This window comes from Scardinius erythrophthalmus (assembly GCF_964197995.2).
Source record: "Scardinius erythrophthalmus genome assembly, chromosome: 13".
In the NCBI taxonomy this organism is placed as follows: Eukaryota; Metazoa; Chordata; class Actinopteri; order Cypriniformes; family Leuciscidae; genus Scardinius; species Scardinius erythrophthalmus.
Window position 1 is genome coordinate 5,289,184 of NC_138233.1, and position 12,928 is coordinate 5,302,111.

Below are 12,928 nucleotides of genomic sequence, written 5' to 3' on the forward strand. Positions count from 1 at the left end.
TGCATATCTATTCACTCGAGCTCACCTGATCAAAAGAATCGTCATTATTCAGTTTTCCTCTCTGCGCATGCGTGAGAGTCTGTGTTCCACTGGTGTCCAGACTAATGATGCTCTCACTACAAGGTCTGACGTATTTCAGATCACTCTTTCTGGAGTCAGTGGTTCTGCAAACCTCATAATTGTACACGTGCTGTAAAGTTCCTGTGCCGCCTACGTCTGCGTAAAGAGGCGGATAATACGGAATAACTGGAAGATTCGCTCCAGATTTATAAAACATCCGCTCGCGTCTCCATCTGTAGCATTTGACTGACAATATGGCAATGATAGACACGATAAAGAGAAATGAAACCACAGCCAAGGCCAAGACTAGATAGAAAGTCAGGTTGTCGTTGTATTCCTTGTCGTGCGTAAAGTCAGTGAACTCCGAGAGCACTTCAGGGAAGCTGTCCGCCACCGCCACGTTAACATTGACTGTAGCTGATCGAGAGGGCTGCCCGTTGTCCTCCACTACAACAGTGAGTCTTTGTTTGACAGCATCTTTATCTGTCACTTGGCGTACAGTTCTTATTTCTCCATTCTGTAAGCCCACTTCAAACAGCGCCCTGTCTGTGGCTTTCTGCAGTTTATATGAGAGCCAGGCGTTCTGACCAGAGTCCACATCAACAGCCACCACTTTAGTCACCAGATAACCCACATCTGCCGAACGAGGCACTATTTCAGCCACCACAGAAACACCTGACTGGACCGGGTACAGAACCTGAGGCGCGTTGTCATTCTGGTCCTGAATGATTATTTTCACGCTCGCGTTGCTGCTGAGAGGAGGAGAGCCTCCGTCCTGCGCTTTTACGCGAATGTTAAATTCTTTTGTTTGCTCATAATCAAAAGAACGAACAGCAAGAATCTCTCCGCTCTCTGCATTCACTGAAATATAGGTCGAGGCAGAGACGCCATTCACAAGAACATCCTCTAGAAAATACGAAATACGTGCGTTATTGCCAGAGTCTTTGTCATGCGCTTTAACAGATAAAACAGAGACTCCGGGGGAATTATTTTCCATCACATATGCGGTGTATGACTGAAGATGAAACACAGGGGCGTTGTCATTGACATCAGAGATTTTCAGTGTCAGTGTTTTATTAGTAGAGAAAGATGGTGAGCCCTCATCAATAGCAGTTATTGTAATATTATACTCTGACATTTTTTCACGGTCTAAAGGCTGATCAGTGATCAAACTATAGAAATTTGAGGATGATTGTCTGATTTGAAATGGTAAACTCGGATTAATTAAGCATCTCACCTGTCCATTTTTCCCTGAATCCAAATCTTTGACATTCAGCATTGCTATCACAGTTTCAGGAGCTGAGTTTTCTGGTAAAGGGTTTGTCAACGATATTACATTAATTACAGGGGCATTGTCATTAATATCTGTAATTTCCACCATTACTTTAGCAGTATCTGTTAACCCCCCATTGTCTGTTGCCACCACATTCAATTCGTATTTCTTGGATTTTTCAAAGTCTAGACGGGCAACAACAATAATATCACCATTATTGGGGTCAATACTGAAAATATTCAAGATGTTTTTGCTGATTTGTGAAAATGAATAGGACACATGTTTATTTGTTCCTTGATCTGCGTCAGTTGCACTAACTTTTACGACCAATGAACCCTTTTGCGCATTTTCAGCGACGAGTGCAGTATATACAGATTGACTAAAAACAGGCGCGTTGTCATTTGCATCCAAGACATTAACGTTTATTTTTACTGTACCGGTTTTTTGGGGGGTTCCACCATCAAACGCCGTCAAAATCAGATTATGCACCTCATGTTTTTCTCTGTCTAATGATGTCTGCAAGACCATTTCCACATATTTCGTACCATCAGTGTGAGACAACGTTTTGAGCACAAAATGGTCGTTTGGATTTAATTTATATGTCTGAAGAGAATTTAGACCAACATCTGGATCATTAGCGCTGTCGATTGAATATCGAGCCCCTGACAAAGCAGATTCGCTTATTTGAAAAGTAATCTCTTTGTTCATGAAAGAAGGAGCATGATCATTGATATCTAATATTTCCACATCAATTCTATGCAGCTCCATGGGGTTTTCTAGAATGATCTGAAAATGTAAGGAGCAGGGAGACACTTGCGCGCACAGCTCCTCTCTATCTATCCTCTCTTTCACTATCAGCGTCCCTTTATCCACATTCAGACCGATGTACTCACGACTGTCCTCCGTAAAGATCCGCGCTCGACCAGATTTCAGCCTCTTAACATCCAAACCGAGATCCTGAACGATATTTCCCACCAGCGAGCCCTTTGTCATCTCCTCTGGAATAGTATAACGGACCTGGCCGCGCGCAACGACCATGACAAAGACGCAGAGCACGAGAGGCTGCATTAGCCATGATGAAATCCGCGTCGAAGATGCGCCTCTTTGGGCGTAAAAACAACAAAGAAGCGACATCATCCAAATCTTCTATTCCATACAGAAGAAAAGACAAAGAACAAAAGAGTTAAAAAGGTTGGAAAATCGAACTTCACCCGAAAACACTGGGCAGCGAATGTCTCGACGCTTCAGTGTTAAAAAGAGACCGTCCGAATGAAAGAGATATTCTGCAGACTGTATGATGTCAGAAAGTGGAGGAGGATCTAAAAATGAGTGTTTAAAACACGCACATACTGACCAACAGCGGCACTTAGTGCATCAGAGAAATATTACACTGAAAAAGTATGTGTTAAAGAGCAATACAATAATATGCACCAGCTGCGAAATAAGTAGAAAACTTTTTTCGTCAACACATTACTTTTGAAATATCCATAAAAAAAATTATCTGAACCAAAAACGTTAAAATATGATAAAAGGAAAACAGTAAAAAGCAAAGTAGAAAATATTAAACAGTCTATAAGTAGGCTACAATTAATTGCATATACGCGTTTATTGTAAAAAATGTTATTAAATGTATTATATAAATTCTACAATAAAAACATATTACTTGACTGAGTACAACTGAAATCAGTTTATATATGAAAAATACTATGCGTCTAATTTTCTATAAAATATTAAAAAAAGTTATAGTTTTAAGAAGAAAACCTTTGGGGAAATATATAGCAGTGCAGAAAATTTCAACCGCAGCTGTCTTTTTATTATTATTATTATTATTATTTTTTACAATAGCTCTAAAAAATACAACGCACAGCAATAAAACTGAGAAAATCAGATATAGAAAATATATATATTAAATGGACACCAGAAAAGTATACATAATCATTCACCCGAGCTCACCTGATCAAAAGAATCGTCATTATTCAGTTTTCCTCTTTGCGCATGCGTGAGTGTCTGTGTTCCACTGGTGTCCAGACTAATGATGCTCTCACTGCAAGGTCTGACGTATTTCAGATCACTCTTTCTGGAGTCAGTGGTTCTGCAAACCTCATAATTGTACACGTGCTGTAAAGTTCCTGTGCCGCCTACGTCTGCGTAAAGAGGCGGATAATACGGAATAACTGGAAGATTCGCTCCAGATTTATAAAACATCCGCTCGCGTCTCCATCTGTAGCATTTGACTGACAGTATGGCAATGATAGACACGATAAAGAGAAATGAAACCACAGCCAAGGCCAAGACTAGATAGAAAGTCAGGTTGTCGTTGTATTCCTTGTCGTGCGTAAAGTCAGTGAACTCCGAGAGCACTTCAGGGAAGCTGTCCGCCACCGCCACGTTAACATTGACTGTAGCTGATCGAGAGGGCTGCCCGTTGTCCTCCACTACAACAGTGAGTCTTTGTTTGACAGCATCTTTATCTGTCACTTGGCGTACAGTTCTTATTTCTCCATTCTGTAAGCCCACTTCAAACAGCGCCCTGTCTGTGGCTTTCTGCAGTTTATATGAGAGCCAGGCGTTCTGACCAGAGTCCACATCAACAGCCACCACTTTAGTCACCAGATAACCCACATCTGCCGAACGAGGCACTATTTCAGCCACCACAGAAACACCTGACTGGACCGGGTACAGAACCTGAGGCGCGTTGTCATTCTGGTCCTGAATGATTATTTTCACGCTCGCGTTGCTGCTGAGAGGAGGAGAGCCTCCGTCCTGCGCTTTTACGCGAATGTTAAATTCTTTTGTTTGCTCATAATCAAAAGAACGGACAGCAAGAATCTCTCCGCTCTCTGCATTCACTGAAATATAGGTCGAGGCAGAGACGCCATTCACAAGAACATCCTCTAGAAAATATGAAATACGCGCGTTATTGCCAGAGTCTTTGTCATGCGCTTTAACAGATAAAACAGAGACTCCGGGGGAATTATTTTCCATCACATATGCGGTGTATGACTGACGCTGAAACACAGGGGCGTTGTCATTGACATCAGAGATTTTCAGTGTCAGTGTTTTATTAGAAGAGAAAGATGGCGAGCCCTCATCAATAGCAGTTATTGTGATATTATATTCTGATATTCTTTCACGATCTAATAACTGATCGGTTGTCACACTATAGAAATTTGAAGCAGATGACCCTATTTTGAATGGCAAATTTGGACCAATTGAACATTTAACCTGTCCGTTTCTCCCCGAATCCAAATCTTTGACATTCAACATCGCTATCACAGTCTCCGGTGCTGCGTCCTCAGGGATTGTGTTAGATAATGACATTACGCTTATGACAGGGGCGTTGTCGTTCACATCCGTAATTTCAATAAGTACTTTGCAAGTATCTGTTAAACCACCCTTATCTGTCGCTTCTATGTCTAATTCGTGGTATTTAGATATCTCGAAATCTAAATCACCTTTAACTATTATCTCCCCGTTTAAAGGACCGATGCTGAAAATATTTGAAACACTACGGCTGCTTTGAGACAAATAATATTCAATATCTCCGTTTGCACCCTCGTCTGCATCTGTAGCGGATACCGTAATGATAAAAGAGTCCACAGGGGTGTTTTCGGGCAAACTAACTCGATAAACAGATTGGGTGAATGACGGAGCGTTGTCGTTTGCATCAAGAACAACAATATGTATCTTAACAGCACCAGATTTTGCTGGACTGCCTCCATCGTATGCGGTTAAAATCAATTTATGTTCACTTTGTTTCTCTCGGTCTAAGTGAGCCTGCAGCACCATCTCTACGTATTTAGTCCCATCAGGGCGAGACAACGATTTTAGTGTGAAATAATCGCTGGGATTGAGTTTATACGTCTGAAGTGTATTAAGACCTACATCTGGATCTTTAGCGCTTTCCAATGAATATCGAGCTCCAGGAATGGCTGATTCACTTATTTGAAAATCAATTTCCTTTCTATTGAATGTAGGAGCATTATCATTAATATCTAATATTTCTACATCAATTCTATGCAGCTCCATGGGGTTTTCTAGAATGATCTGAAAATGTAAGGAGCAGGGAGACACTTGCGCGCACAGCTCCTCTCTATCTATCCTCTCTTTCACTATCAGCGTCCCTTTATCCACATTCAGACCGATGTACTCACGACTGTCCTCCGTAAAGATCCGCGCTCGACCAGATTTCAGCCTCTTAACATCCAAACCGAGATCCTGAACGATATTTCCCACCAGCGAGCCCTTTGTCATCTCCTCTGGAATAGAATAACGGACCTGGCCGCGCGCAACGACCATGACAAAGACGCAGAGCACGAGAGGCTGCATTAGCCATGATGAAATCCGCGTCGAAGATGCGCCTCTTTGGGCGTAAAAACAACAAAGAACCGACATCATCCAAATCTTCTATTCCATACAGAAGAAAAGACAAAGAACAAAAGAGTTAAAAAGGTTGAAAAATCGAACTTCACCCGAAAACACTGGGCAGCGAATGTCTCGACGCTACAGTGTTAAAAAGAGACCGTCCGAATGAAAGAGATATTCTGCAGACTGTATGATGTCAGAAAGTGGAGGAGGATCTAAAAATGAGTGTTTAAAACAAGAACATACTGACCAACAGCGGCACTTAGTGCATCAGAGAAATATTACACTGAAAAATACTGTTGAAGAGAAATACAAAAACTATATGAACTGCGACCATTGTAGTAACCTATACATTTTGCGTTAAAACAGCTGAAATAAAAATAAAAATATGTCAATATAGGAAAATAGTCAAAAGTAAAACAAAACATAAAAAAGCATTTAAATAATGCAGGAACAATTCATTATAAGACTCATGCGCGCACATACACACAATAAAAACCTCTTATACTTGACTGTGTGCAATTGAACACATATATTTTTTCAAAGACTATGCATGTAATTTCCTTTTAAATATTGAAAAGTTAAGATTTTAATATGAAAAAGTGTGAAAAAAATGTAAAGTCACCAAAAGTATGCCAGTTGCCAGTGTTTCTCTATTAATCGAAAAAAATAATAATACAATTAACATCAATAAAACTGATGAAGTCAGAAAAAGAAATATTATAGTTAAATGGAAAACAGAAAATCATATGCATATCTATTCACTCGAGCTCACCTGATCAAAAGAATCGTCATTATTCAGTTTTCCTCTTTGCGCATGCGTGAGTGTCTGTGTTCCACTGGTGTCCAGACTAATGATGCTCTCACTGCAAGGTCTGACGTCTTTCAGATCACTCTTTCTGGAGTCAGTGGTTCTGCAAACCTCATAATTGTACACGTGCTGTAAAGTTCCTGTGCCGCCTACGTCTGCGTAAAGAGGCGGATAATACGGAATAACTGGAAGATTCGCTCCAGATTTATAAAACATCCGCTCGCGTCTCCATCTGTAGCATTTGACTGACAGAATGGCAATGATAGACACGATAAAGAGAAATGAAACCACAGCCAAGGCCAAGACTAGATAGAAAGTCAGGTTGTCGTTGTATTCCTTGTCGTGCGTAAAGTCAGTGAACTCCGAGAGCACTTCAGGGAAGCTGTCCGCCACCGCCACGTTAACATTGACTGTAGCTGATCGAGAGGGCTGCCCGTTGTCCTCCACTACAACAGTGAGTCTTTGTTTGACAGCATCTTTATCTGTCACTTGGCGTACAGTTCTTATTTCTCCATTCTGTAAGCCCACTTCAAACAGCGCCCTGTCTGTGGCTTTCTGCAGTTTATATGAGAGCCAGGCGTTCTGACCAGAGTCCACATCAACAGCCACCACTTTAGTCACCAGATAACCCACATCTGCCGAACGAGGCACTATTTCAGCCACCACAGAGACACCTGACTGGACCGGGTACAGAACCTGAGGCGCGTTGTCATTCTGGTCCTGAATGATTATTTTCACGCTCGCGTTGCTGCTGAGAGGAGGAGAGCCTCCGTCCTGCGCTTTTACGCGGAACTGGAAATCTTTGATCTGCTCGTAATCGAAAGATCGCACTGCATGTATGACTCCACTATCAGCACTAACGGACACTAACGAGGAGACGGGCACTCCGTTAACCGACGAGTCCTCCAGTATGTAAGACACACGGGCGTTCTGGTTAAAATCTGCGTCTCTGGCTCTGACTGTGAATATGGAAAGACCCGGTGTGTTGTTTTCTTGAACAGAAGCCTCATATGAGCTCTTCTCAAAGACGGGCGCGTTATCATTGACATCTGATATCTGTAAGGAGAGAGTGACGCTGCTGGAGAGAGAGGGCACGCCCTCATCAGCGCACGTCACACTGATGTTGTACTCAGACTCTCGCTCTCGGTCTAAATCATTATCAGTCACAATACTATAAAATCCATTAGAAGTTGGTTTGATTGTAAAAGGAATGTTTTCATTTACACTGCACTGAACCTGTCCGTTACTGTCAGAATCCGGATCATTAACACTGATGATGGTAATAACAGTACTCTGTGGCGAATCCTCCGGTATGGCATTAGATTTCGACATCACTGTGATGACTGGCGCGTTATCATTTACATCAATCACATCGACCATTATTTTACTAGAATCAGACAGCCCACCTTTATCTACAGCTTCTATATCAATTTGGTAATGCTTAAATGTTTCATAGTCAATTTGTCCGATTAACGTCATCAATCCATTTTCATCGATATGAAAAATATCAGATACGCCGTCACTGTTTGCAATAAAATAACTGACTTCTCCATTTGTCCCTTTATCTGAATCAGAAGCGCTAACAGTGATGAGAGGCGTGCCGGTCTGTGAATTTTCTGTAATAATCGCCCTATATATAGGCTTAGTAAAAACTGGAGCATTATCGTTAACATCAAGCACTGTAATATGAATCTGAACCGTGCCTGATTTAGGTGGTTCCCCACCATCTATTGCGGTTAATATCAGAGACATGTTTTCCTGTTTTTCTCTGTCTAAAGGCTTTTGAAGAATCATTTCAACCTTTTTACTCCCATCACTCTGACCATGAATTTTTAAATTAAAATGATCAGTAGGTTGCAGAAAATAACTCTGTAGGTCATTGTCGCCGATGTCTGCATCTATCGCTTTCTCCAGCATGAATTTTGATCCTACCACTGCTGATTCGCTTATCTCAAATCTTCTCTCATCTCTTTTGAAAATGGGAGAATTGTCATTTATGTCTGTAATTTCAACAGTTACCCTAAACAGTTCCATAGGATTATCGAGTATAATCTGTAAATGCAGCGCGCAAGGCGTTGTCTGTCCGCATAGCGCCTCTCGGTCTATTCTCTCTTTGATAAGGAGGACTCCTCTTTCTTTATTCAGCTCGATGTATTCAGCGCTGTCTCCTGTATAAATACGCGCTTTACCCGATTTCAGTCTCTTTAAATCTAAACCCAAATCCTGCGCTATGTTCCCGACTAAAGAGCCTTTCGCCATTTCTTCAGGAATGGAGTAACTGACCTGCCCGAGAGCTGAACTAATAGAGAGAAACCAAATAAACAGCAGTACTTGCCGCGCCATTGTTCTGTCCGACATTTTGCTCAAGACCAAATAAACGAAGTCACGGTGTATCCAAATCAGAGTCTTAAAGTGTTCAGGTCCAAAATAGAATAGGTCCAAATACTAGTGGGGAATTTCTGAGACAACGTCTAAACATAAATCCATAGCCGACTGTTCATAGCCGCGACGGTGTCCTCAGTGCTATGCCCGTGTGCGCTATGCACTCGCCTCAGTCTCTTTCTTCTTAATACGTGCATTTAGAGAGGGCGGTGTTGCTGGAATTATGCGCACTTAGAGGTTTCCCCCTAACAAACAGCGGCACACTGAGATCATTCTGAGTTACTGCAAAATGCATCTAAATTATTTTAAAAATGCATACACTCAAAAAATATATGCAGCGAGAAATATAAATAAAACACAAAATTAAAACATGAATTTCTATTTGTGTAAAATAATGAAAATAATCTAAATTAGCCAAATGATTGTATTGTAACGAAATCTGTCCAGCAATCCCGAAGTATTTGTTTGGTAATAGGCTACTAGACCGTTTGATTGAATACAGGGCTATTTAATCTCAATCTCTCAAACACAAACAAAACGAATTCAACAATACAGTACAAATTATACCGTAAAATACGTCAACATGTCATTTATAAATAGATTTTGATATGTCACTGCACATCTGCTTTGAGACAAGAGCTTGAATGCAGACAAAAGACATCGATTCAGCACCTTGGATAGCGAAACGAAAGCGACATAGTCATTCAGAACGCTGATAGCTCCCCGACTACTCGGTGGATTCTGGAAGCTGTTGAATAATAATAACAATAATACTAATATAATAATAAAACATAAAAAGCTAATTTCGTCATACATATGGGAATCAAATTTCAGAAAAAGAAAAGTCTCCACAGTGTTTACTGTTTAGGCACTTTCTCTGATTTCTCTAAACGAAAAAAGTACATTACAATAATAATAATAAAAAAAAAAACAGAAAAAAGACAAAAAAAAAAAAATGTAACAACAGAACACAGAAAAAGTAAACCTCACCTTTTCAGAATCATCAAAGGTCAGTCTCTCCCTTTGCGCATGCGTGAGTGTCTGTGTTCCACTGGTGTCCAGACTAATGATGCTCTCACTGCAAGGTCTGACGTATTTCAGATCACTCTTTCTGGAGTCAGTGGTTCTGCAAACCTCATAATTGTACACGTGCTGTAAAGTTCCTGTGCCGCCTACGTCTGCGTAAAGAGGCGGATAATACGGAATAACTGGAAGATTCGCTCCAGATTTATAAAACATCCGCTCGCGTCTCCATCTGTAGCATTTGACTGACAGTATGGCAATGATGGACACGATAAAGAGAAATGAAACCACAGCCAAGGCCAAGACTAGATAGAAAGTCAGGTTGTCGTTGTATTCCTTGTCGTGCGTAAAGGCAGTGAACTCCGAGAGCACTTCAGGGAAGCTGTCCGCCACCGCCACGTTAACATTGACTGTAGCTGATCGAGAGGGCTGCCCGTTGTCCTCCACTACAACAGTGAGTCTTTGTTTGACAGCATCTTTATCTGTCACTTGGCGAACAGTTCTTATTTCTCCATTCTGTAAGCCCACTTCAAACAGCGCCCTGTCTGTGGCTTTCTGCAGTTTATATGAGAGCCAGGCGTTCTGACCAGAGTCCACATCAACAGCCACCACTTTAGTCACCAGATAACCCACATCTGCCGAACGAGGCACTATTTCAGCCACCACAGAAACACCTGACTGGACCGGGTACAGAACCTGAGGCGCGTTGTCATTCTGGTCCTGAATGATTATTTTCACGCTCGCGTTGCTGCTGAGAGGAGGAGAGCCTCCGTCCTGCGCTTTTACGCGGAACTGGAAATCTTTGATCTGCTCGTAATCGAAAGATCGCACTGCATGTATGACTCCACTATCAGCACTAACGGACACTAACGAGGAGACGGGCACTCCGTTAACCGACGAGTCCTCCAGTATGTAAGACACACGGGCGTTCTGGTTAAAATCTGCGTCTCTGGCTCTGACTGTGAATATGGAAAGACCCGGTGTGTTGTTTTCTTGAACAGAAGCCTCATATGAGCTCTTCTCAAAGACGGGCGCGTTATCATTGACATCTGATATCTGTAAGGAGAGAGTGACGCTGCTGGAGAGAGAGGGCACGCCCTCATCAGCGCACGTCACACTGATGTTATACTCAGACTCTCGCTCTCGGTCTAAATCGCCTTCAGTAACGAGGCTGTAAAAACCATCTGATGAAGAATGGATGATAAAAGGAATGTTTTCATTTAATTCACATTTTACGATACCATTTTCATTTGTATCAGCGTCTTGAATATTCATCATCGCTAGAACTGTCCCTGGAGGGGCATTTTCAGAAATGTCATTTGATTTGGATATTATACTGATTACTGGCTTGTTGTCGTTCGTATCTGTGACGTCAATAATTACTTTACAAGAATCGGTATGTCCTCCTTGATCACTGGCTTGAACTGCTATCTGATGGTGTTTGTTTTTTTCGTAGTCAACATTACCAGTTAACTTGAGAATGCCGTCATACTGGCCTATGTCAAATAGATTTGCGGACGCAGCAGAGGATAACGAATATGTGACGACGCCATTAGAGCCCTGGTCTGCGTCGGACGCGCTGACTGTGGTCAACACGGTGCCCTTTGCTGAATTCTCGGCTATACTGGCTTTGTAAACTGACTGACTGCAAACAGGCGCATTATCATTCGCATCTAAAACTGTGATGTGAATTAGCATTGTGCCTGACATTTGCACCTCGCCGCCATCGACTGCTGTTAACAATAAAGAAATACGGTCTTGGTTTTCACGATCTAATGGTTTCTGTAATACCATTTCGACCGTTTTACTACCATCTGGTAAACTTTGAGTTTTCACAATAAAATTGTCACTTGGTTTCAGTGTGTATCTTTGAAGACCATTCACACCCACATCGGTGTCAACAGCAGTCTCCAAATCAAATTTGGCTCCAGCCAGAGCCATTTCGCTTATTTCAAATTTCATCTCATTGAGGCTAAACATCGGGGCGTTATCATTAATGTCTTGTATCTCAACTGTTACTCTGTATAGTTGCATCGGATTTTCCAGAATAATCTGTAAATGCAGCACGCAAGGCGTTGTCTGTCCGCATAGCGCCTCTCGGTCTATTCTCTCTTTGATAAGGAGGACTCCTCTTTCTTTATTCAGCTCGATGTATTCAGCGCTGTCTCCTGTATAAATACGCGCTTTACCCGATTTCAGTCTCTTTAAATCTAAACCCAAATCCTGCGCTATGTTCCCGACTAAAGAGCCTTTCGCCATTTCTTCAGGAATGGAGTAACTGACCTGCCCGAGAGCTGAACTGAGAGAGAGAAACCAAATAAACAGCAGTACTTGCCGCGCCATTGTTCTGTCCGACATTTTACAGAAGACCACGGGATGAAGATTTAGGATGAAAGCAAAGAAATCGGTCCAAACAACTGGATGAAATCATGTATATATCCAAAGTGAAAAGAACAAGAAAAGTCAGTAAATCCAAGTGAACAATATTAAATACAGTATCTCCGTGATTCGCCTTCTCTCTCCTCTTCAGACTGCGCTCTCAGCTTCTGTCTCTCTCTCTCTAATAATATGGAGATGATGGGGGTGGAACTGCAGCAGATCTGCTCTATAAACTGACATATTGACCAACAGCGGCACTATGAGTCCAGTATGATGAACTACAGAAAAAAATAAATTGATGCAGTTTTTTTAACAGTAGGGCATTTGAGACTTGTTTTAGAAGCATTTCCATTATGTTATATTATATATATATATATATATATATATATATATATATATATATATATATATATATATATATATATATATATAAATAAAACAGCCGTTTCGGATGTCAGTCAAAATACATTTATCTAGCAATGAGTAATGACTGCATGATTTCGAGGGGAATATTTTCTTTAAAAGCAACAAAAAATGAACAGAGCTTGATATTGCATTTTCATTAATGTGCATGCTTGAAATGTAAAATTAATCAGCGTGAAATATGTTAATATGAACATTATCCTTTTTAATTG

The 12,928-nt window shown here is 41.2% G+C and overlaps 2 protein-coding genes across 11 annotated transcripts in view; both read right to left on the reverse strand.

The window, feature by feature from the left end:
- The window catches only part of LOC308700560 (protocadherin gamma-A1-like), a gene marked incomplete at its 5' end in the record, with an annotated part of 176,556 nt that overhangs the window by 43,447 nt on the left and 120,181 nt on the right, over window positions 1-12,928 (reverse strand). The window contains one exon of one of the 10 annotated variants that reach the window (XM_081382217.1): window positions 9,882-12,272. The exons of 8 other annotated variants lie outside the window; for them this stretch is intronic. In XM_081382217.1, coding sequence (XP_081238343.1) covers window positions 9,882-12,272 — 2,391 coding nt within the window. Of the gene's footprint in view, window positions 1-6,473; window positions 9,052-9,881; window positions 12,273-12,928 lie in introns of those variants that run through there. One more of the 10 variants, XM_081382213.1, reaches the window with a different exon arrangement.
- Window positions 8-5,708, reverse strand: LOC308701235 (protocadherin beta-15-like; the record flags this gene model as incomplete). Its single annotated transcript, XM_081383434.1, has 2 exons — window positions 3,352-5,708; window positions 8-1,425 (listed from the first exon to the last, which is right to left on the reverse strand). The coding sequence occupies exons 1-2, from the start codon at window positions 5,660-5,662 to the stop codon at window positions 8-10; spliced, it is 3,729 nt and encodes a 1,242-aa protein (XP_081239560.1). The 5' UTR covers window positions 5,663-5,708.